This window comes from Echinops telfairi, unplaced genomic scaffold (genome assembly GCF_000313985.2).
Source record: "Echinops telfairi isolate 266 unplaced genomic scaffold, ASM31398v2 ScPeMD7_7409;HRSCAF=8447, whole genome shotgun sequence".
Classification (NCBI taxonomy): Eukaryota; Metazoa; Chordata; class Mammalia; order Afrosoricida; family Tenrecidae; genus Echinops; species Echinops telfairi.
Window position 1 is genome coordinate 7,705,566 of NW_022111309.1, and position 22,482 is coordinate 7,728,047.

Genomic DNA, 22,482 nt, shown 5'->3' on the forward strand with positions numbered 1-22,482 from the left:
GTGGGCTTTGTTGCTTCTGAGCTAGATGGCTCCTTGTTTACCTTCAAGCCTTTAACAGCCCAGACACCCTCTCGTCTTTTTGGGGGTCCAGACTCCCCCCTTTGGTTCGTATGGGCCATTTTTCCATGAGGTTTGTCATGCTCTCCTGAAGTGGCCATTTTCAGTCGCGAACTCTCTCACGGTCCCTGCCATTCGGCCTTGCATGCTTTTCCAGAGAGAGCATGTGCTATGTGAGAATGTATAACCTGACACTTCCCTTTCCCACGTAGAAGTGAACTTGGATTTACAAAAGTGCGTCGCCTGCATGAATTCTTTCAGTGTGGCGAAGCAAGAACCGAAGGAAACCATCCCAGAAACCAACAGAACTAGAACAACCGGAGTGGAAATAATGAGAGTGTTTACACAGTGTGAAAAACACCACTACTGTCACCCATCAACGTGCTCAGCGTTTTACATGGGAACCTCACTTGCTGTGTAAGCTTTCGCCCAAACCATAATTGCTTTTCAAAGGCCTCCCACGGGATGGAAGCAATTGGGACAAGAACAGAGCCCAGGGAAGGCTTGACAGGCTGGGAGACTGAGAGAAGACTACAATGAAAGAGGAGGAGTCACGAGAAAGAGGCTGCCCATCGGAATTCTAGCCCAGTGGTACCAGTGACAGCGGATACCAATGGCACGAAGGGAAAAGAAGTGAGAAGACTCTGGACTTGTGCATTCTGGGAACTTTGGGGGAAAGATGATGGGGACATCTCTGACCCGTCAGGTGTAGAAACCAGCCAGATATTCAGGCATGGCTGGAAATGGACGGATGGGGCGTGGTGTGGTAGAATACGGAAAGCTTAGTAAGACTTTCACGGTCCTACCAAATCGTCTTTAATGACCACGTTGTAAATCCGTAATTCATAAATTTTATCTGAAACACCCTGGGATGTTTCATAAAATTTTCTGATAATTGTATAAATCTTTTAACGTTTCACAAACAATAAATACTCATTCTTTCACATTCGATGTCTACTTAATTAGCAATTACTTTCCATATACAATTTATTCAAGGTTGCTCCGGTCCTGCCTTGTATCCTAGCTGGTGTTTATGTCCTGAACTTACTGCTGAGAAGCCCACAGTCAGGCTCCAGGGGAAATAAGTCTAACTAATGATGCCTTCTTGTTGAGCAAATTATTTCATTTCGAAATTCTATAGCAAAAGAACAATAAAGTATTGGTTCCACTTTTAAATAAATAAGGGGTTATTTTGTTGCTGAAAGTTTTCATTCAAATGACTGATCCGATCTCACATGTCTGTTTAAAACTGCCTGACTCAGGTCGTTACAAAATGACAGACTATGATAAACTAGATGATAGCTGGGAGTGAGACAATGAGGCATTGTTTACACAGAAGATTGAGTAACTGGTTTAACAAAAGAGGTTCCTGGGTATCTATTGCATGTACAACTAAAAGATTTACTGAAGCTTTTATCATTTCTGCAAGGCTCTTTTCCAACCAGCTTCATTAACTTGAAGTAAATCAAATCATGCAGAAATCTGGCTCAGCCAGAAAGCAAACCGAGAAGATACAATATGAAGAAAAACAGACGCGACATGATAAGGTTTAGAATCTTTGGCATTTTTCATAAACATTTTGTGTGAAGATTATTAAATTACAACCTAGAGTTTTAATAGTACAACTCACTATGCAATCAGTTCTCTTCCCTCAACGTTTCTCTGCCTATACATATCTACAAAACTGCACACGTGAAAGTGTGCAATGAAATTGTCTTTGAAACTTAAATAGCGTTTCTATCTGGACAAAACCTGGGTTTTTTTACTTGAGGCGGGTGTTTTACAAGTAGAGGGCTCTGCAGAAGTCAGACAAGATCAAACGAGAGCTTGTGGGTGTAAGTTTCTAGGGGCAGGACTCTGAGATCAATTTTTGTTTTGTATCGTTTCTTTTACCATAAGAGCAAAATCTAATGAATGATACATCTAGACAGGCTAAGTATTTTTTTTTCTTTCCATCCAGAATATTTGGTGAAAGAATTTTATTATAATGAGACGTCAAACATTCACATTTATCTATCCCTAGTCTTAATCTTTATACATACTCTGAGAACTGATCAATACCTTTTCCTATCGCTCTGCTACAGGAGTGGCATTTCATATTGGAAATGAGCAAAACGTAAAGTCGGAAGCAAGGGCCATCATGACTCCCCTCCTTCTCCAAATGGACAATCCTATCGGGCCTTCCTTGGATCAGTGAGGGACTCACCATGTATTTGAACCCAGACACAGCCTTTGACAGAATTTCACCCAAGAGGTCCTCACTGAAACACTTCATGAGATATAATGATTCATCAGAATCATTACATAATTCCAGGAATTATATTAAAAATTATTTTTCTAAAACATACATCCCTTCAACAGTTAATGGGTGGCCAAGAATGGTTAATCAAGAGAAAAATCCTGATGAATAGTCTGAGAGGAGTGTGGGGCTGGGGAGTGGAAATAACTGAATCTTAATGAGAATCTGCTGGAGGTGTGAAAACAAGTTCAAAGTCACTGCCAAATCCAAGTGGTCTCCCTCCTGGCTGTGTTCAGAGCCCCTGCAACCTTGAGCGAGCTCCTATTGGAGATCAGATGTTAGTCTTCCACAGCCCCAGATTGTGTCTCCTTTTGCTGGGCTGACCCTCCTTGCACCTAGGATACTGGTGCGTGCCGAGGTGTGACCATGGGCATGTGTGCACATGTGGAAGTGTACTCACTCATGCATGTGTGCACACGTCTTTGCGTCTGTGTATGTGGAAGACAGGGAGGCTAAGGGGGATCTACACAGCACACATTTCAGACCAACACACACTGACCACTGAGATGATGGTGGTCTAATCAACCAATCACAACATTGGGGGCTGGTTGCCAAAGTCTTTTGCATCCTAGGGAGCGCTGCGCTTCTTGCGAAGGGGGCTCTGGCTGCTGCAGGGTCTCAGTTCTGCATACTGCACCTGTGAAAACAGACAGTCATGAGGCTGGCGGTTAGGTAACCCTAGCTCACCACAGTGTGTGTTAATGGCTCCCCAAGGACGGACCAAGGCAAAGGAAGGAAGGTTCAAAGGTAATGAATCATTTTCTAAACACAGGAACACGGAGGGATTAATTGCAGGAAGGAGTGGAGAAGTCATGCATCATTTCTTGAAACCAAAATATTAAAAGCAGATCTTTCTAATGAGTTGCCTGGGTTTCTACCTGCTCCCAGCACTGTGAGATGGTTTGAGTTTTGCGTATGCCACTTTTCAACCATAAGCAAGCTTAATAACCACCCCCATGGGAATGTTGAGTATACGATACAGTAACTTACTAAAAATTACTTATTTAAAAATATTTAAAATCTTGGGGAACAGTCTGAGCAAATTATATTCATTTATTTTGCCTGAAAGGGAGAAAATGCTGACATTGGTACTGGGCCTCAAACATATAGATTTCTCTTAAACACGAATTTAATTTACAATGTAATGGATAAAACACCGGCGAGCAAAATGAATGCCCTGGCTCTCGCCAGCAGTGGCAAACGCTCTACGGTGTCATTGGAAGTGCTCTGCGCGGTACCGGCCATACAAGGAAGATTCTTCAAGTGCACCCCCTGGCCCTGTCTCTCTTTCTTAGATGCTCTTCTGTTGGGCTTCTTTACGTGTGCACCAACTCCAACTGGGGGGCCACCCTCAGGGCTGGTACCCGGGGAGTAGGGAGGGGGCTTGATGGTTCCCATCCGCCCTTGAAGGATACAGGTGTGACCTCAGTGATGATATGCCACCAACATATAACTTTTGGAGTGTATATTTGTTAGTCTGACAGGGACTGGCTGTATGTAAACAGCTGAGTGACAGGCCACATGCGTACACTATTCTTCACGTTTGTGCCAACACTCCCCGAGTGGTATGCCCCATCACATAAGAGAAGACAAATGAAAAAACACCTTTTCCCCAGAGGACCTTGGGAAGTTCCTCTAGGGGATGGGGGATGGGCTGCATGCCATTCTTCAGTGTAACACAAAGAGGGCCAGGTTGTTAGTTTTTAGAAACCATCTCATGCCAATTGTGAAGGAGTGAGTTGGTGCCTATGACAGGACATCACCCAGGGAAGGTTCAAGCAGCACGGGATCATGGTGCCTGACTTAAAATCCACAAATGCCGTGCTGAACGTGTAGTGGAGGGGAGAGCAATCAACAAGTGCTCAGCCCCGTATCTCTGTAGTGCACCCCAGGGCTCCTGGGGAACCAGTCGTGTTATTGTTGCCTAGAGATGGGGACTGATACTTGATTTGGGGTTGTCTCAGAGAAGGGATGATGTCTCGGATCATTCTGATGCTCCTTCAAGCCACTGCCTCCCATCTGCTCTGATGGAGCAACCCCAGCCTGCCCATCTTCCACTGCATCTATGGCGGCCTGATGTGCAGGCATCGGGACAGGTCACCTTCTGATGGTGCTGTCCTTAGTCCGCAGGACTAAGTGACCATTACCAGTGAGTAATGCTTCGGCTTGACCCTGAATTGTTTCAAGCTGTCTCTGCCTCGGTGTGTGCCAACAGTAACTGGGGCTTTGCCCTCGGCATCTCCAAGATGTAGCGGGAAGAAGGGAGTCTAAGAATAATAGGGGCACAGAATAATAAAACAAACAAAAATAGAATAATCCACTTGTCTTCTATTTCCGCTAAAGTGATTGTCATCTGGAAGAGAAGGACAGTAAGCAATTAGCCCCCACCCCCCAGCTTTGGGCCACCACCCTTCTCCTTGCTGAGCCTATCTTACTCTGTGGGGGCAGCCAAGCCTGCAGAAAGGTGGCAAACACCACCACGTGGTAATCTCATGGTGAGAGTTCCCCATCACCCTTAAGTAGCTCTTTGTCAGCATAATTTTCCCAAACATTTCATGCACTAGACAAAGGTTTTCCTGCCACCTCCCCGCAAGTCAGGCCCGTGTAAGGGTTTCCAAATGAGTTATCTCATTTGCTCGTAGGCCCAGTCTGTGCTTCTGTGGCTCTGGGCTGGCCAAACAGTAGCACTGCCATAGCTGCTGGTGGTGACCTTCATTATGTACCTTTTGAACATCAGATGGTACCCTGGAGAGAAAGTCTAGGAGCTCATTATTGTCGATTGTGTAGGGATTTCGAAGCTTCTTAGTAAATTTATTTATGCCTGAAAAAGAAGAGAAATATGGGAGACTCGCTTGAATGATTGATCAAGCCATCCACCCATCCATCCATCCATCCATCCATCCATCCATCCATCCATCCATCCATTTATTTCTTCATTCATTCACGTATCCTAGAGACTTGCCTGGGTGATGGCAGGGGAGGGGGGTGGGCATTCACAAGTAAAGATTGGTGTGAACACAGTTACTAGACCGCAAGTAACGCACACGTTGCTGTCATGTGGAATCACTCACAAATGCTGTTTCTTGAGGGAAGGACATGGAGACTGTGGACAAGGAGCTTTGCCTCCTTCAGCGGTGAAAATCCCATTACAATCTCAGCAGCAGGGCGCAGAGACACATGCTAAAACTGGGTCGCTCATGGGCTTTTTTAGAATACACTGATTAACAGCCTCCTCCGCTATGAAAACAAGTGTCTCAGATGGGAAAAGGCCTTCATTAGCCCAAACAAGTCCGTACTTGGAGGATCTAGACCACATGCAGCCGGGGGAGGTGGACGGTGGGAGTCTATGCTGTTGTTGTTAGATGAAACTGCAGAAATCAATTCCCCCCAGCCCTCAATTCATTTTCACAGGTTTCTCTCCTCTCACCACGGAGCAGAACTTGACATGCGGATTGTACTTTGATGCGGCAAGGAACTGTGAAACGTCGTTATTGGAAAATTATCGTATGATGGTTGCTACCTTGATTTGTTGACCGCAGTCTTGGGGTGATGGTTTTTCTGAGCACAGTAGCACATGCTAATTTGGAGGGTGGCAATGATCACTAGACAGGGTATGACGTGGATGATGACCAAGTGCTGGAGTGCATCCCACGAAGGGGACCCCCTGCGCCCCTGAGCATGTCCACACGGCACCCATTTCCCCCGTAGAGGACATGTCACACAACCACTTTGTGTCTCATGCTCTGCTCTCTTGTAGCTACCTTTTTTTTAAAACCAAATGTCACCTTTTTCCCTGTTGAGTGTTAGAAGCAGAATGCGTAGGTGGCTGTGAAGCTGTGCAGGCGGGTCCTTGTTAACAAGGATCATTTCTGAAACCCCTTCAGCGGCAGGGGCACAGGATGAAGGCAGAGCCTTGGTGTGCTCTGCGGAGCTCCTACATGGAAGCTAAGAGAGCATTCAGCTGATCTACAGTCAGGAGTACATCAGAGGTCTGATGTTTCGCTTCTTGCAAGAAACCTTATTCAATTTCCATCTAAGGACAGAACTTCCCACATGGCATTATACCGGTCACCATGCCAAGCTCCAGCAACATGGGGAGGGTCAGATTTACACAGACCAGCCCTGACACGGGAGCCCGGCCCTCGTCCATGAGAAACTGGCATGGCGGTTGAGCTAGAAAAGGCTGCCTGTAAAGGACCCCCTTTCCTTTAGTCAGAGCTACACTCGGCTTTTGTCTTCTACACCCACAGCAAGCTGGTTGCTAGTCAAAAATCTAGCCCCTGCCCAAGTCCCTTTCAAGTAAACTACATTCACTGTGCTATTCTAAAGACACTTAATTACAGCGCGGGCTTCTTGGCAAAAGAAAACAGATGAGACAAAACGACGAAGGGAAACAAAGACATATTGAGAAAAGATATATCTTCTATTGTTAATTATATATAGTGTGCGCATCTGGAGTCTTTACAATGCACGGCAAGGCAGGATAATATCACGACTGATCAAAACAGCGCATTCTTAGTCACCGAGAAGATTGGAAACCTGCACAGTCGTTCAAATGTACCAATAAGGGCAAGAGCAGCTCACAATGCACTGAGACTTTGGAAAAACTTAGTTTGGATAAAAATGATCTTGACGATTGCGTGCTTCAGAAGCACACCTATTGTTTAAGGTATTTCAGGCTCCAGTACTTCAGTGATTCTGCAACCTCGTGTAGTGCATACTGTCCAGTGGAGACAAGTGTCGAGAGGAGAGCGTTCAGCCCTGGTCATCTTTAAGGGGCAGTGGGGCAAGGGGAAAAGAACCAGGCTCCTGGAGCAGGAATGCCTGGTTCCAGTCATGGAACCTTCCACAAAGGAGCTGTGGACTCCAGGCTGAAAAGACCTTCCTGTATATTTTCATTGGCTGCGGGGAGAATCATGTGCGCAATATAGGCCAGAGGATTCTATTATCTGAATTTCCACAAGAATGTAGGGGGCTATTATCATTACGACTGATGCTGACAAGGTAGAGAGACAACGGATGTGGCAAAGGAAAGAGTCTTTATACCATCGGGTATGTAATTATATGCCCCCCCATTTCAAAGTCGTGGCTTTATCCAGTAGCACATCATATATAATTTTATTTATTCTAAGTAAAATAGACAGTCATAAAGTATGATCTGCTGTGAAAATCTTTTTCCCCTTTTTCTTCAAAGCATGTAACAAACAAGTGAGATACAAATACTGGTGGGAAACCCCTAGGGAAGATGCTATAATCGAATGATCCTAGATCATGAATTGAATAGGTAAGTGGGGTAGAAGGAAGCCGGCAGGAAGAGTCAACAACTGGAGGAAGTTAGGAGAGAAGGTAGGCATGTGGCTGCTCTGTGAAGATGGCTGGCGTTAAGAGCCATGTGAAACCAATTAGAACATGACTGCCTGGTGATACTTACAGGAGCTGCTGCCACGCAGCCCCCACGGGAGAAGGAGGGCCCTTTCCCTTACATGGTCCTCAAAGACACAGTGTGACTTCAGTGTAAAGGAAAGATGGCGTGCCATTTTCGCGCAAGAAAGTCAAAATCCAGCATGGAGAGTTCACATCGCCTTGCAAAAGTAGAAGAATCTCAGATCTGAACTAAAGTCAATAATGGTCATTAAGATACCTACAAAGAGGAGCAGAATGGAAGGAAGATGGAAGTCTTCTCAAACAGACAGAAAGCCACGGGTGCTCTGATGTAGAATGCTCTGCCTTCTAGGAACTACTTCAAATGAGTAACCCAGCCCTGCAGGAAGTTCACTAACGGAAGCGACTGATGTCCTTCCTAAACATGCTTCTTTGTTAAAAAGAATCACCTCTTAAAACAAGTGGAACTTCCAATGCAGTGTTATCCAGGTAGATTGTAGGTATTAAAGATTCATAAAGATATTGGTCAAGTCTTCATGAAGTACCTTACTTCTCTCTCTATATATGGGTGGATGGGTATTTAAATCAATCAGTCCATCTATTTATCAAAATGAGAAATTAAGGAAAGAAAGCACCTTACTCTTCACTACCTCACACTGAGGTTAGTTCATCCAAGACTATTATGCTCATGATACCATGAGGGCGTCCCGCGTGTTTACGTCAAATGATTCTTACCATAAAAATAATTCATGCAAATATATTGCCAGGATGCACAGTGAATGATACAGAAGATAAAGTTAAATAGGTTTGCTCAAAAAGAGTGAAAGCTTGGGACAAGTAATTCTAGGATCTCATGTACAACTTTAGAGATGAGGAGATGGCTTACGATGGGCAACGTTTCTCTAATTTTTATGCAAGTGAAGAGGAACACTATCAACTTCAGCCTCATGTGCTCTGATCCAGAATGCTCTGCTTTCAGGGAGACTCGGCTTCAGTTAAATAACCCAACCCTGTAGGACATTTACTAAAGGACACTAAAGATGTCCTTTTTTTTTTTTTTTAAACATTTTATTAGGGGCTCATACAACTGTTATCCCAATCCATACACACACCAATTGTGTAAAGCGCATTTGTACATCGTTTCTCAAAACGTTTTCTCTCCACTTAAACCCCCGAAGATGTTCTTCTTAAACCTGCTTCTTAGTTAAAATGAAGGAATCTCTGAAAGCAAGTGGAAGTTCTAATACAAAGTTATCCAAGTAGATTATAGGTATTAAAGACTCACAAAAATATTTGTTAAGTCCTCACTAAGGACTTGATATGGATGGGTATTTAAATCAATCAATTTATATTTTTACTATCTTTTTATTCTATTTATTTATCTATTTATTCTACTACATGAGAAAGTCTCTGTACAGGATACAATAATAAAATGTGCAGAAGAATGTTCTGGATTCATATGAGGTAATAACATACTTACCTCAGAAAAGAATGAATACTAATAAAATTGTAGAACATGTTCCATAATGACATGGCAGTTATATATGATGAGATAAAACAACAGACCATACTGAACTATATTGTCTATGGTAATGTCATAAGCAATTGTAAAATTTTGCCTAGAATACAAAAACCAAAGAATCACACACAAAGTATAAAGCTCAAAGAATCAATATTGACCCATGATAGCATAATAAATCCCGTATTGTTTAATCATTTCATCCATAAACAGAGTGAAAAACAGAGCAACGTATTATTATGAACCCACTCCTAGAGAGTCAATTCCAACTCACAGCCACTCTCTATGGGTTTTCTGAAGCTGTAAATCTGACTAGGAGCAGACAGCCTCATGTTTCTCCCACTGAGTGGCTGGTGGGCTTGAACTGCCAACATTGCAGTCCAATGTCTACCCAATAGCACTACCAGAGCCCCTTAAGTAGATGAAAAAAGTTGACATTGGGAAGCGAGGGTCTTGGAGGATATGATCAGATGTCAAAATGATTTGGATAAACAGGAGAAGGGGTTGAATCCCCAAATTGTCAGTCGAAGGAGGGAAAACAGTATAGTATACTTTGTGGCAAAAAAGATGCATAAAAGAACATGAAATATAAATTCATCATGAGGCATTCTACCTAACAAATCAGATTAGACCAGAGCATGCACACTGCTACCGATAAGAGCCCGCAACACAGGGAATAGATAAACCCTTCAGGGCCAACAATGAGAGTAGAGATACCAGGAGGATTAGGGGTGGGAGTGGGGGGGGGGATCAATCACAAGGATCAGCTAGAACCCCCTCCCAGGGGGACAAATAATGGAAAGTGGGTGAGGGGTGACAGAGGATAATGTAAGATATGGAAAAATTTATCTATAACTTTTCAAGGGTTTGTGAGGGTGGGTGGGCAAGGGAGGGAGCGGGAAGAAATGGGGAGCTGATATCAGGGGTTCAAGTGGGAAGAGAATGCTTTGAAAATGATGATGGTGGCATATATGCAAATGTGCTTGACACACTGGCTGGAAGATTGTGAATGGATGGATTGTGATAAGAGATGTAAGAACCCCTAACAAAAGTATTCAAAAAACTATTCCAAGATATATTTCCTAAATATATCTTGGAATATTTTCTAATATATCTTGAAATATATATACTCATATCTGAAAAAAAAAATAATCATGAGGCAAGAGTAATTACTGAGCTGAACATAGTCGTCAATGTGTACAAACTTAAAAATGGCTAAAGGATTATAATTTTGAATCATGTTAAAATTGCAGTCTGTCTCTGATATTTTGTATTCCAAATATAATCAATGAATGAATTTTGGAATAAAGATATATGACAGGAAAATGAAAAAGATAGCACATATGTCACTCTAGGTGACTAATAGGCACCTCACCCAAGTCATGGCATTTCCAGTTGCCTCATATGCATGAGAAAGCAAAACAAGGAATAAGGTGGAGAGCAGAAGAATGGATCCATGGGGATTATGGTGCTGATGAAGAATACTGGTAGTCACATGGGTGGCTAGAAAAACAAGCAAGTCCTGAGTTAGAGAAAGCACTGGCAAAGTGCTCCTGAGAAGTGAGGGTGCTCTTACTTGGTCTCATGTACGCCTATGTTATTAGAAAAGAGTGGTCCTTAGAAAGGCGATCGTGCGTGGGAAAGCAGAGGGTCAGAGGAATGTGAGAAAGCCTGCAAGGAGGGGAAAACTGGGTGCAACAATGGGCTCAAATATAACAATAGCTGTGAGGAGTAGACAGGAGGGATCACTCTCTCCCTTGCTGTGTTAAGGGTGGTGCACAGCTGGCTAGGAGCTGCAGCCTACTTCGTAGTAACCACCACCGCCAATATTCAACCTGTACAGACACTGTTGACTATATTATGGCATTCAGGGATAGAGTACAGCAAACTGTTTTCTTAATCAACAGGCCCTGAAGAGTCCCATCCATTCTTTTGATCATCTATGTACCGATATGCAATTTGTTGTAAAAAAAAGAAACGGAAGCAAATACAAGTGGTATGAGAAGAGTTTTCCCAACACAGGCAGTCCCTATGTTCTAGACGTCCAACTTATAGACAGCTCCTATTGGCCTTTAAGCAGGGCTTCCAATTCTGTCTCTCCTAGATAAAAGCAAAATAGTAACAGATCTGAATTTTTACAATTTGGGTGATTGTACATGGTAATCAAAAGGGAAAAAAAAATTGGTTGAAGGCCTGGAATGAGAGACTTTGAAGAGACAGGGCGAGCCCTCTCAGGAGGCTGGTGTGTGGAATTGGATTTCTGGAGAACCACACACATTCAAGGTTGCGGTCAGCCACCATCTTTGAGCAATGCATCACTTTGAGGGAGGCCGCAGTCTTTCAGCTCAAGGTGTAGTTTATGCCATTGTGCTTTCATTGTGAGGCAACTGAACCAACCCCGACTACAAACACATTCTTGATCACAATCACCTTAATGTGCAACTTTGAAATGGTTGAAAAAGGTTCTGGCCTTTTCTGGCACTACAGTAAGACTAAGAACAACATTCAGAAGAAGTAAATAAAGAGCTAAAAGAAGCACCATACGCACCTGGTCCAATGGACCTGTAAAGTTTTAAAGTCATACTTGGGAACTGATTGTATCTATTACCCTGGGACTGCCTGTGGGGAGGTTCATTAACTACTGGACATCACCCAGGAAGGTGAGTAGATAGTCTGTTTTTCTTTCTTTGTGTTATAGAGAGAGGCTTCTTTATGTGGAACTTTCCCCTGCCAGACAAAACTGAGAGTGAAGGGGTTCAACGCCCTCCCATTGATCCCACTTCTGTTTGTGAGAGGATTGTATCCTCTCACTGTACTTATTCAAGCTGTATGCAGAGCGAACATCTAAGGAGTTGGGACTATGAAGAAGGACCTGGTAGCAGGCTTGGATATGCAGATGACACCACTCTGCTTGCTGAAAGTGAGCAGGCCTTTACACTTGCTGATGAAGATCAAGGGCTGCTACTTTCAACATGGGTTACAATTCAATGGAGAGGGGCAAAAAAGGTCCTCACAACTGGCCCAATGGGTGACAACATGATACATGGAGATAAGACTGGAGTTGTCAAGAATTTCATCTTGTTTGGATCCACAACCAATCCTCATGGATGCAGGAGATCAAAAGCTGCATTGCATTGGGTAAATTTGCAGCCCAAGACCTCTTTAAAGCGCTGAAAAGCAAAGCTCTTACTTGGAGAACTAAGGTACGACTGACCCATGCTATGGTGCAATCACCTCACATGCACCCAAAAGTTGAATAAGGGAGAGCACAGAAGTATCCATGTATTTGCATTGTGGTAAAGAATATAGAAAGCACGACAGACTGGCTAAAGGACAAACATATTGGCCATGGAAGAAACCCAGCCCGAATGCTTCTTAGAAGGGAGGACGGTGAGCCTTTGTCTTGCTTCCTGTGAAGGTGGTATCAGGAGATACCATTCCTCGAAAATGATATCATGTTTGGTAAAGTAGAAGGGCAGTGAAAAAGGAGAGCCCTAAAAAGATGGATTGACACCAAGAGATGGACTGACCCACTAGCTACAACAATGGGGTCGAACATAGCAACCATCGTGAGGATGGAGCAGGGTTGCTATGCGTGAGAACCAACTCAAAGGCACCGAACCACGAACACAACATGGGTTCCCGTCACCGTGTCATGCCTGAGAATAACCAGCGCCGCCTTTCCTGTCACCAGAGTTCTATCGTCGTGGATTTTCCTTGAAAAGGTCTCTATTGAAGGGAAAGGGGTAGTGGATTATGTATTTAGGTGCTAACACAATGGTCAGGAGTTTGAAACTACCAGCTTCTCTCAGGGAGAAAAATGAGGTATTCTATTCCCATAAAGGTTTACAGTCTTGGAAAGCCACAGAGACAGTTCCATGCTGTTCTATAACGGCACTCTGAGTCATGACTGACTAGATGGGAGTGGGTTTGAACCTTGAATGGAAGAGCCCTAGGGGTCCAGTGGGTTAACTGATAGGCCGGTAACCTAAAGGCAGGTTTGAACTCACCAGCCGCCCCTGGGGAGAGAGATGAAGCTGTTTTCTTTGTAAAGATATACACCCTCAAAAACTTTACAGAGCAATTCTAATCTGTACCACAGATTAGAATTTGACTCACTGTCATTGAGTCAAAATAAACAATGACAATGAGTACATTTCATGGTTATGGAAAGATTGCTGCTTTTCATCAGCATTTCCAAGCTTTCTGCTTTCATATAACAGATTATCTTAAGGTGAATGCCAACTTTTACGAATATCTCAACATTTGAAGATCCCTAAAGGTGTCGCGGTTGAGAACTCAGCAGTCATGTGACTAAGTTATCATACAAACTAAGTAATGGAAAGTCAGGACTGACAGAACCTTCTGGAAAAGGGCTGACTTCTTCTACTGCAGTGCACTCTCTTTATATTATGCATCCCCCACACCAACCACTTATCCTTAGACAGACATAGATAGTCACAAAGATGTTGTTCTTTTAATTCAACTGCGAACTAATGCTATGTATTACATGACGTTGGGACATTTTTGTGCTAACTTTTAAAAACAGATACACTTTGTAGAGGTACACCATTTCCCTTGGGAATAATACCTTCCTCTTCTCCAGGGTTCTGGTCCCAGGGTCCTTGAGTCCTCCCTTCCTTTTCCCACCACTGCTTCTGGGTTTAAGGACTGGGTCATGTAACTATTATGTTTTCCCCTTCCTCCGGGAGAGTTGACAATGTCAGGAGTAACCTGGCCTGGGCAAAACCTCCTTAATGTAAGGGGAAAGATGCAGGGGTTTGCTCATTGAAGAGCAACTGCATCTTCTGAAAGTTATTGGGCCACAGCAATGTATTTTCCAGGGTATTTCTAACCATGAAGGCCCCAAGGGAAACCACATACACAAACATCTTTTTATTTAGCACAATTATGCAAGAGTTATAAAAATATCTATGCTGATCTTTCACCCAAACTGGCCTTTTCTGGGAGGTCTTGGCTGTTTTTGTTCCTCAAATATTTGCTAGAGCTCATGCTTAATTGCCAACAAGGACCTATTTAAAGTTTATTTCACACTTTAAAAATAAGCGTTTGCTTCTTACCTGCAATACTTTGCTAGCAACGGAACCGTGTCAAACTTACCCCAGATTAAAACGATGCACCGCAGAGGGATGAAATACAAAGTGATGGTGGTGACCACCAGGATCAAGCAGGCCAGGAATGAAAGGAACGGGACAGTCCAGTTGAATGTGCTGCAGGCAAACCACATAAATATCAATTCCTCCTGCCCAAGAACGGCCACAGTCATCTTGCCACATTTATTTCTTAGTTTGATGAATGAAATGACCCATTGGAAAAGCTTCTTCTAAAACCAGGCGATAAAAGTCTAAGCTAAACTGATGGAGCACTGGAAACAACACTCTTTTAAAAAAATTTCATTGCATACTTTTATTGGGGGCTCTTACAGTTCTTAACACAGCCCGTACATTCATCCATTGTGTCAAGCACGTTTGTACAAACGTTGCCATGATTATTTTCAAAGCATTTTCTTTCTACTTGAACCCTTGGCATCAGCTCAAGTTTTTTTTCTTCTTAAGGAGACAATGCTTCTTCTTAAGGAGCATTCAAATGGTCTGAATGTTGGTGAATTCTGGAAAGGGAAGTTCTTAAAACTTCAGCTTGTAAAAGTTATTAGAAACTGCAACATTGCCATGGTGGCTCTGTGCACAGCAGTCTTTACAACTAATAATCAGGTCCCTAATATTTCTCTCTCATTTAGCACAGTTACCAATAAAGATTTAGAAAAGGGGAGATATTGCTATAGGGCTGTGATGTTTTCCCATGACTTGTATTTAGAACTTCTCAACAGACGTACTGTGGAAAGCTAACAGCGTCTTGAACTGGGAGAGAAACCTTTACCCCTCATTGACAGATAATATGGATGGTTTTACCATACAATATTTTATCTCCAGTCTTAGCTCCTCCCACCCAATCTATGGCTTGCTGTGCCTTGGGTGGACTTGAAGGTCTAGAACATAGGGGTGGGACATGGGTTTGAATGCACTGGGAACATCTTTGTAACCGTTCTGGAAAAACACTGTGCAAATCCAAAGTCCTGTTAAGGACATGTAAGTGCACGGAGCACTGATTTTCATTTTCCCTCAGATCTCTGTGTGCTGACCCTGTCCACTGCGCTACAAATGAAAAGAGGTGAAGCCTTTGTTCCTGTTGTCTTCTAGGACATTTTTGTGTGGGTGGAAACATTGAGGAACATTAGGAAGTGTTGCAAATAGGTCACTTTGTGGAGTAAGGTGAGCCTTCTCCAAGTCAGGTTACTTTCAGTCACTTCATACATACGCGAAAGTTGGACAATAAATAAGGAAAGTGGGAAATTTGTGCTTTCGAATTAGGGTGTTGGCAAGTCATATCAAATGTTCTATTAAACGAACTGGCAAATTTGTCATGGAAGAAGTAACACCAGGAGGCAAGATGTAAACGTGAGGATGGCAAGATGTCATCTCATGTATTTGGGACCCGTGGGACCAGTCCTTGAGGAAGAACATCGCATTTGATAAAGTAGAGGTATAATGAGAAAGAGATGGATTGATGCAGTGTCTGAACACAGGCCTGGCCAGGAGCATGACACAGGACAAGACAGAGCTGTGTTCAATTATTCATAGGTTCACTGCAGGTTGGACCTGACTAGATGGCCTCTAATAACATATACCAGTTATTTGATAGTTAATATACATAGCACAGACTGTGATAACATTTGTCATTAAAATAATTTCGCCAAGTAAAATGATACAGATGAATAAATTGAGGCGGAGAGAGCTACTCTCACTAATGTTAATCATCACAATTCCATTAACAGTAGCAGAATGCCTGTGACCTCACCTGCTTGGAAAAACTATGTCTTATCATTAATTTTAATTATTTCAATTTTTTTTGGTGATTTTTACAAGATCAACACTCAAAAAAATAAGCGTGGTTGGAGAACAATGCAAGCCATTGGGAGGTCTGATGAGTTGTTGACTGCAAAAATCATGATCTGATCTGCAAGATCTAATTCACAAGAAAAAGCTCAAAAAGATCAGTCCTCAGATTGCTTTACGCCAAAGAGATAACCCTGAAAAGAAAATATGGAAAGCAAGACCATGTACATGAACTCTAAAGAGATAGAAATGCTAGCCAGAGATACAAAAGACACGAGAAGGAAAGCACAACACACTGCTGGGGGAGACTGAGGGACTGATGACAAGCCTCACAGCGAGACCCTCCATGCTCATAATACAGGTTTGCAAAGCTGGCTCCAGTAGGGGAAGGCCCTGACAGCTATGATATATAAATGCATCTTAATGCACAGTCTCATGACTGAACGCAGTCCTCCAATAACCCCCCATAAGGAATTGTCATGAAGGAGCTACCATCAAAGATGTTTCATACCTGCATCTGGCTATTCACTGTGGCTGAAGGTTATCTGTAGATAAGAGTAATCAGATACGAGGTCCTGTCCCATCCTAAAGCGTAGCAAACCCTCCTCTGACCTCACTTTCTGATACAGATCATAGATTGCTCCCCTGGAAAAGGTGCAGGTCGAGAAGCTGACTCACTTCATTACCTGTTCATTATGTTACTCATTTATATTACCCATTTACTATGTTACATATTCACTATGGGATGTGCACACTTTTGGAAAGATTTGTCAATTCCACGATTATATATCCTGTTGAAAGATATATTTGCTCTCTCTCTTGAGCTTGACATAAGGACAAGGAGCCCCTGTGCCCCTTGTCTTTATTATTTTCCATAATTGCAACGTCGCACCAAAGGACTGCTGGGGGCTGGTACCCCGACAACTGGTAGAACTCTTAGAACCTAAGAGTCCGACATGAATGGAAGAGCAAACTAAACTCATGGATAGGGACGTTTAACACCATCGACATGTTAACACTACCCAAAGTTATATAGATCCAATGCAATCTCAATCCAGAGTCCATCGGCATCCTTTCAGGAGATAATAAAATGAAACAAGAACCAGTCCTTAACCTTACGTGGAAAAGAAAGACACCACAGATGAGCACTGCTCTAGGAGAACAAGACAGGTGTCACAGTTACTGTCCTGGATTTCAAAACACACTGCACAGGTATGGTAGTCAAAACAGTCTGGTGCTGGCACATGGCAGACACAAAGAACAACAGAACAGAACTGAAAATCCAGAAGGAAACAAACAACCAAAAAACCAACCATCTACCTCTGGCCATCTGAAATTTGAAAAAAGGGCTGAAATCCATTAGACTGAGATATGAGTTTCTTTAACAAATGGTGCTTGAAAATCATCTATCCATTTGTAAAACAAGGTGGAAAAAAGAAACTCGACCTACATATACAATATACACAAAAACTAATTCAGGAAGATCAAAGACCTACATATAAAACTTGAAACTATAAAGGTCACCAAAACAGGGGCAAAGTTAGCAGCCATAATTATGGCATGAATAACCTATAAAACATAACCAAAACTGCAGACACAGTAGCAGATAAATTAGATGACTGGGGCTTTCTAAAAAGTCAACACTTTCTTGCATGGAAAGACTTCTCAAAAGAGTTAAATAGTACCTCAGCCTGGGAACCAAAATACTTATCAAAGATATGTCTGAAAAAGGGGCAATCTACAAAATGCACAGAACAATTCCACTTCTCAACCAAAAGACAAACAATCGAATTAATAACCACACAGAGAACATCAACAGACACTTCACCAAAGGAGATATTCAGTGGGTCAGGAAACAGAAGTCTAGTGATCACTAGCCATCAGAGAGACGCAGATCCAACAATGAATCGATGTGATCTCATCGCAGCAATAACAGAAAAGTGTAATAAGACAAAACGAAAATCCTGGTGACAGTCTGGAGGGATCATAACGCTCAGACACTGCAACCACTTGGAACACATGAAAGCGCTTCCTTAAAACTTTGGAAATAGAGCTATTACTTCTTCCAGCAATCACAAGACTCGGTAGACATGCTAAAGAAAAAAAGCTGGATCACGGACATGTAGCTGTACACTCCTGTCCATTGCAGTCAGAATGTTCCTGGCAGAGAGGAAGCTGGGCCTTGGTCTTACATCACTGACAGGCTATCTGGAGGGACCAGTCTGCGGCAGAAGACAACAGCCAGAGACCCTCAACAAGACGTACTGACACAGTGGCTTCTACAATGGGCCCCCACACCAGTAACTGGGCGGAGGGTGCAGGCCTGTGCAGTGTGTGGTTCTGCTGTACACAGGGCTGCTGTGACTGCTAACTACCTGATGGCGGCACCTAACAACAGCCAGAACCATGCTCGATGCAGCATTCTTTAAGGAAACACCTTCTCACTCGCTGCCATCGGGCCAATGTCAGCTCACTAGCATACAAAAGGGTAGAACAACCCCCTTCTCATCTCCAAAGCTGGAACTCTTCATGGGAGTAGAACGTCCCATCTGGTTTCGAACTAACAGCTTTTGAGATCGCAGCCAACGCACAGCCACTGTGCCCACAGGTCTCCTGGAAACAATCTAGTGCCCAACGATGGGTAAATAAACTAAGAATTGTACAGGCAATGGAAGCTAGGCCACTTTGAGTAATAATGGACAATTCGAAAAAGACCCTAAGATGGGGATGGGCATTGGGGCCTGGTGACCTACTGCTGAAGAAGTCACCTTTGATAGCCCTGTGCGACCCACTCCTGCCCTCAGCTCCAGGGGGGTCGTCCACTGAACAGCAACTTGTTGCTTTCTTTGAAGCAAATAAGCACCACTTTCCTCCCAGTCTTAACATGTAACTCTTCATGTTTCCATTCATTTCTACATACACGTAGGTCCACTCCTGCCCTTCTGGAAATTTCTGGAGGGCTTTTTTTCACCAAGTATAGACATATGATATGGGCATCACAACGGCCTCAGATATGAATTTTAACTTTTGGATTCCCTTGAATAAGGAGGCAACCACACTACCTGGATATTCTTTTGTAATAATTAAAAGAAGGAAACAGCATCAAGTGGAAAGCATATAAATAAATGATGCTCTGCCATACTATAAAGCAAACCAAACTCGCTACCATTGAGTCACCGTTGACTCATAGTGGCCCCCTGTGGTTTTCCCGGACTGTAACTGTTGACTGGGGGTAGAAAGTCCAGATTTTCTTCAGTGGAGGCGCTGGCTTTAAACGGTGGAGCATGAGGATCGCAGCCCAACATGTAACCACCATACCACCAGGCTCCTTAATATGCACACTGACTGCCACACCATATACCTGTTAGAAGGAATGGGAATACAACACGAATACCCACACATACTCACATCCCTCTGAAAACAGAGTTTTGACGGTAACTACAGTGAAAACTAAATTATAGAAATAAATGCATATGTGTACATATGCATATGATTATTAACATATTTAAATATGTTTAAATACCACACAGATAGGCCTTTACACAGAAAGATAAAATTAAGATATACTTCAAACTCTGAGTGTTCAAACAAAGAGAGAGGCAGACAGAGAGAAGGGGAAGGCTTTGTTTTATTTAGGAACCCTAAAGGTAGAGTGGTTACATGCTGCGCTGGGATCTACATGGTTGCCAGTTCGAAACCACCAGCAGCAGCTCTGAGGGAGAAAACTGGGCTTTCTTCTCCCACAAACAGTTCCAGTCTCAGAAACCTACTGGCGGTCACTAGGAATCAGCATTGACTCAATGGCAGTGAGTTTGTTTGGGGGATTTTGCTTTCATTTGCTGTGCTTGATTTTTTAAGTAACAGTGTCTTATTTGACATGAAAAGAGAAAAAATACACAACAAAACGAATCAACTGAAATAAACACACCAATCAAGGTAGATGTGGCAGTTACATAATCTCCGGTCAGCTTGAGTGAAGGAGTGGAGTCTAGCCTGCCAATTAGGTCAAAGCCAATAACGCCCTGTGTGGGCAGAGCCTTCTCCTGAAGATCCTGGGAACTTCTATCTTCCTCCTTGGAGGTGGCCCACACGGTCTCTCTGCTTCCCATTCTGTTGACAAGCCACATGAAGCCAGAGCCCTGAGGCAGAAGGAGTCATATGGAGAGCCCCACCCACACTAAGCTGCTTCCACAAGACTTTTTACCCACCAGCCTAGGATCTTGGTTTCAGCGTCATTGCCCGTGCTGCGTGTGTCTATAGAAGAATTTATGGACGAGTATCAAACATAGGGGCTAAAATCAGACTTGCGGGCTAATATTGAACATAAGGACTTGATCTGGACTGGGCCAGGATGCTTTCATAACATCTAATTACTCTTGGGTAAAAAGCTCTCTAATAGACATGTGACTGTTTCTAGATTGTTTCTCTAGTCAACCCAGACTAACACATTAGGGTACCATGGGAGTGGGGCACTAGAGAAACCAATCCTGACAATGAAGAGTGGATGCTTGTTTGATCTCTGCCTCGGGGTAGGTTTTCTCTTGGGCTAGCCAGGGTCAGATACGGCTGGCAGTTTACTGTTGTTTTCGGAAAGAATATGAGAAGTTAAAGCTTAGATTCCTTTCTTTGGTTCTCTATGGTGATTCCTGTTTGAAATGGCAAAAATGAATATGATAAATGTATATTTTGAGATCAGAGGGCGAAATAGCTCCTTGAATTTCTCAGAGACCACGCTGCTCAGTGAAAACGGCTGACAGAATGGCCTGGCTTGATGAGTCAGAGTCCTAAGACCATATTTTGTATCAATGGAAAAGCTCAGATAAGGTTTAAGAGAAAACAGATAAGGATTGAACTTGACTGTTTTAAGAATTGAGCTTAGGATCTGGCTGTATTAGGTTTATACTAACTTCCTTCGACTACTGTTATTGATCTAATGGTTGATAGAAATGATTATTGAGAAGTACAGAGAGTTTGTAAGCTCACTGTTTCAGCTACCAATTTGAATCTTTAAATGGGTGTAGGCCAGACCTGCAAAGAAGGCTCTGACTCATAGCAACCCCGTCTGGGTTTCCAAGACACAACTGTTTAAGGGAGTAGAAAGTCCAGTCTTTCTCCCTTGGCAATGCTGATGGTTTTGACCTGCCGGCCATGTGGATGACAGCACAATGTGTAACCCCTACACCACCAGGGCTCCCTGTCCTTCTAGGTTGATCTAATTCTCTAACTCCCCAACTGCACACTATTTGAAGCCACCACTCCCTAGTAATAGAGCATCTAATTTAGATCTCAGTTCTTCCCTGTTCCATCTGTTGGTTCCTATTTTTAGCTGCATTCCAGTCAGCCCAGGCGCCTGTGGACTCCATGCACAAAGGCAGAGACGCAGCCAGCTCCTGCGCCGCCCCCACGATCAGTTTTGGATTGGAACATTGCAAACCAGAGTTTTGGCTGGCTAAATATCAAAAGTATCACCAAGCTTTTATCTTAGTCTGGAAGCTCCATTGAAATCCGCTCAGCATCACCGCAACAGGCAAGTGTGCACGGACAGACTGTTGAGGATGATGCACTGTACGTGAGGGGCACTGGCTAGAACAGCGCCCGAGTCTCCTGCATGAAATGTGAGGATTCTACCACCGGGTCACCAATGCTTATGTATTCCTAGTATCAGATAAATGCTACAATGATGAACAAATGTTTCAAGCTGACATATACAGACATTTGAAATATGCTTAATACTAGAGATGGCAAAGTAGGAAAAAGGTAATACAATTCAATCTATGTCAGGGTGTCTTGTATTTTGAAGGTTTTATTTAAGTCCATTTCCTGAAGGACACAGCTTCCCCCGGTTCTCCAGCTCTAAATAACAAGAGAATTCCAGCAGAGTTACACATGACCTCCCTCTTGAATGCCCACAAGGAACTTGAAGGTCACTGCAATCATGAATGGCCAAAGAATTAATAAGAGTTGAGCCTCGTGAGCCTTCCTGTATTGCAGCTGGGCAGAACAGTACTCTGTTCATGGGTGGAAAACACAGCTCAGTCATGGCCACCACAGCTGGGCTGGGCACAGCCGCCCCCAGTACTTTACAGCACTGGAGGCCTGTTTGAATGGCTGTCCTCTCATCTCATCAGGCACATGTCCTTTACCATCATCAACTGCACAGCAGCTGCGTTTTCCTACTAGAGCAGCGGTTCTCAACCTTCCTAATGCCGCGACCCCTTAGTACAGTTCCTCATGTTGTGGTGACCACCCCTCCATCCATAAAATTATTTCCAATGCTACTTCATAACTGTAATTTTGCTACAGTTATGAAT

General features: G+C 43.3%; 1 protein-coding gene across 2 annotated transcripts in view; it reads right to left on the bottom strand.

Annotated features, from left to right (window-relative positions):
* Positions 1-868: 868 nt before the first annotated feature.
* The window catches only part of MCTP2 (multiple C2 and transmembrane domain containing 2), a 217,931-nt gene continuing 196,317 nt past the window's right edge, over positions 869-22,482 (bottom strand). For both annotated transcript variants that reach the window (XM_004709888.2, XM_045296475.1), the window contains 3 exons: positions 14,379-14,488; positions 5,080-5,177; positions 869-2,993 (listed from right to left, as the gene is read on the bottom strand). In XM_004709888.2, the coding sequence (XP_004709945.1) occupies positions 2,925-2,993; positions 5,080-5,177; positions 14,379-14,488 (277 nt within the window). In that variant the 3' untranslated portion in view covers positions 869-2,924. The remainder of the gene's footprint in view (positions 2,994-5,079; positions 5,178-14,378; positions 14,489-22,482) is intronic.